Source organism: Olea europaea, unplaced genomic scaffold, assembly GCF_002742605.1.
Source record: "Olea europaea var. sylvestris unplaced genomic scaffold, O_europaea_v1 scaffold31586, whole genome shotgun sequence".
NCBI classification, from domain to species: domain Eukaryota; kingdom Viridiplantae; phylum Streptophyta; class Magnoliopsida; order Lamiales; family Oleaceae; genus Olea; species Olea europaea.
Window position 1 is genome coordinate 1 of NW_019250385.1, and position 1,308 is coordinate 1,308.

Here is a 1,308-nt window from a genome sequence, read left to right on the forward strand (position 1 = left end):
TCGTCGGCTGTGTCTTTTTGGCGTTTCTTGTGCATTTTTTACATATTTTAATTGCAGTTGAATTGGTGCTAATTGTCGAATAATTTCTCTGTGATGTTGTCAGTGGTCTATAATTGAGTAATGGATGAAAAGGAGGTCTCAGATTCGTTCTTTGTTATATCTGAGGAGAATAATGATAGCTTGTATCCGATGTTTTTTGGCGTTTCTTGTGCATTCTTCGTGCTCAGACTCTTGCCAGAGCCTGATATATGTGATGATAAATGGTCAGAAATAAGAAATGGGATACTTCAAGGAAGTGCTCACCTTCTGGGACTTCTTGTATGGAGAGTTCAGAGAAAAGAAGTCGAGTCCGGGAAGTCCAAGCTTTTCCACAAACTCAAGAATGCTGAAAAAGAGATCGAAGAATTAAAGAAAATACGAAGTGAAGATGCAAAAGCTAATGAGAAAGTTGTCAGCATATTTGCAGCCCAAGAACAGACTTGGTTCAATGAGAGAAGGAAACTTAGACAGCAAATTGGTTCTCTTGTGAATGAATTGAGAGTACTTGAGACGAAGATGGATAAAACTATTTCTGAATTAAATGGAAAATTGCAAGAGAACAAAGTTTTGATGCAGTCGAAGGATAATTCTGTTGAGGAAGAGGAGATTAGGAGAAGGGAATTAGAGGAAAAACTGAAGAAGGCTGAAAACCTGATGGGGGAATTGAGAGAAACTGCCAAGCGGGAAGCTCAACGGCACACAAATGAGATCTCAAAGCACAAGACTGCATTCATCGAGCTTGTATCAAACCAGCGACAGCTTGAAGCAGAGATGGGACGGGCTCTTAGGCAAGTTGTAGCAGCAAAACAAGAGCTTGATTCAGTACTCGAGCAGAAGGAGCAGTATATTTTGATGACTCAAAAGTTATCTTTGGAGCTTGTGAAAATGCAAAAGGAATTGGAACAGAAAGACCAGATTTTGTCAGCTATGCTCAGGAAATCCAAATTGGATACAGCAGAGAAACAAATACTTTTACACGAAGTAAAATTGTCGAAATCCGGAAGAAAGCAACTTGAGCTAGAAACAGAAAGGTGGAAGGCAGTTTCTGAGTCAAGGCATGAAAGAGATTCCTTAAGAAATATGTTATCTAAGCATGTAAATTCGAAGTTGGATATACATGATTCAGGTGGCAAAGGGGCACACTCAAGAGCAACAAGGCTATTGGACATTGGAAAACTCCAGTCAGAGAAAACTGACTTTCTTTCCAAGTACAACCAGCCTAAGTTTAGGAAAGGGCCGGCAGCATTTTCTCCTCTATTCGACCCACAC

General features: G+C 40.1%; 1 protein-coding gene across 1 annotated transcript; it reads left to right on the forward strand.

Annotated features, from left to right (window-relative positions):
- Nucleotides 1-12: 12 nt before the first annotated feature.
- LOC111385419 (myosin heavy chain, striated muscle-like) lies at nt 13-1,305 on the forward strand (the record flags this gene model as incomplete). Its single annotated transcript, XM_023009803.1, has 1 exon — nt 13-1,305. A coding segment is annotated over exon 1 (1,185 nt), but the record flags the coding sequence as incomplete, so codon positions are not given.
- Nucleotides 1,306-1,308: the final 3 nt, after the last annotated feature.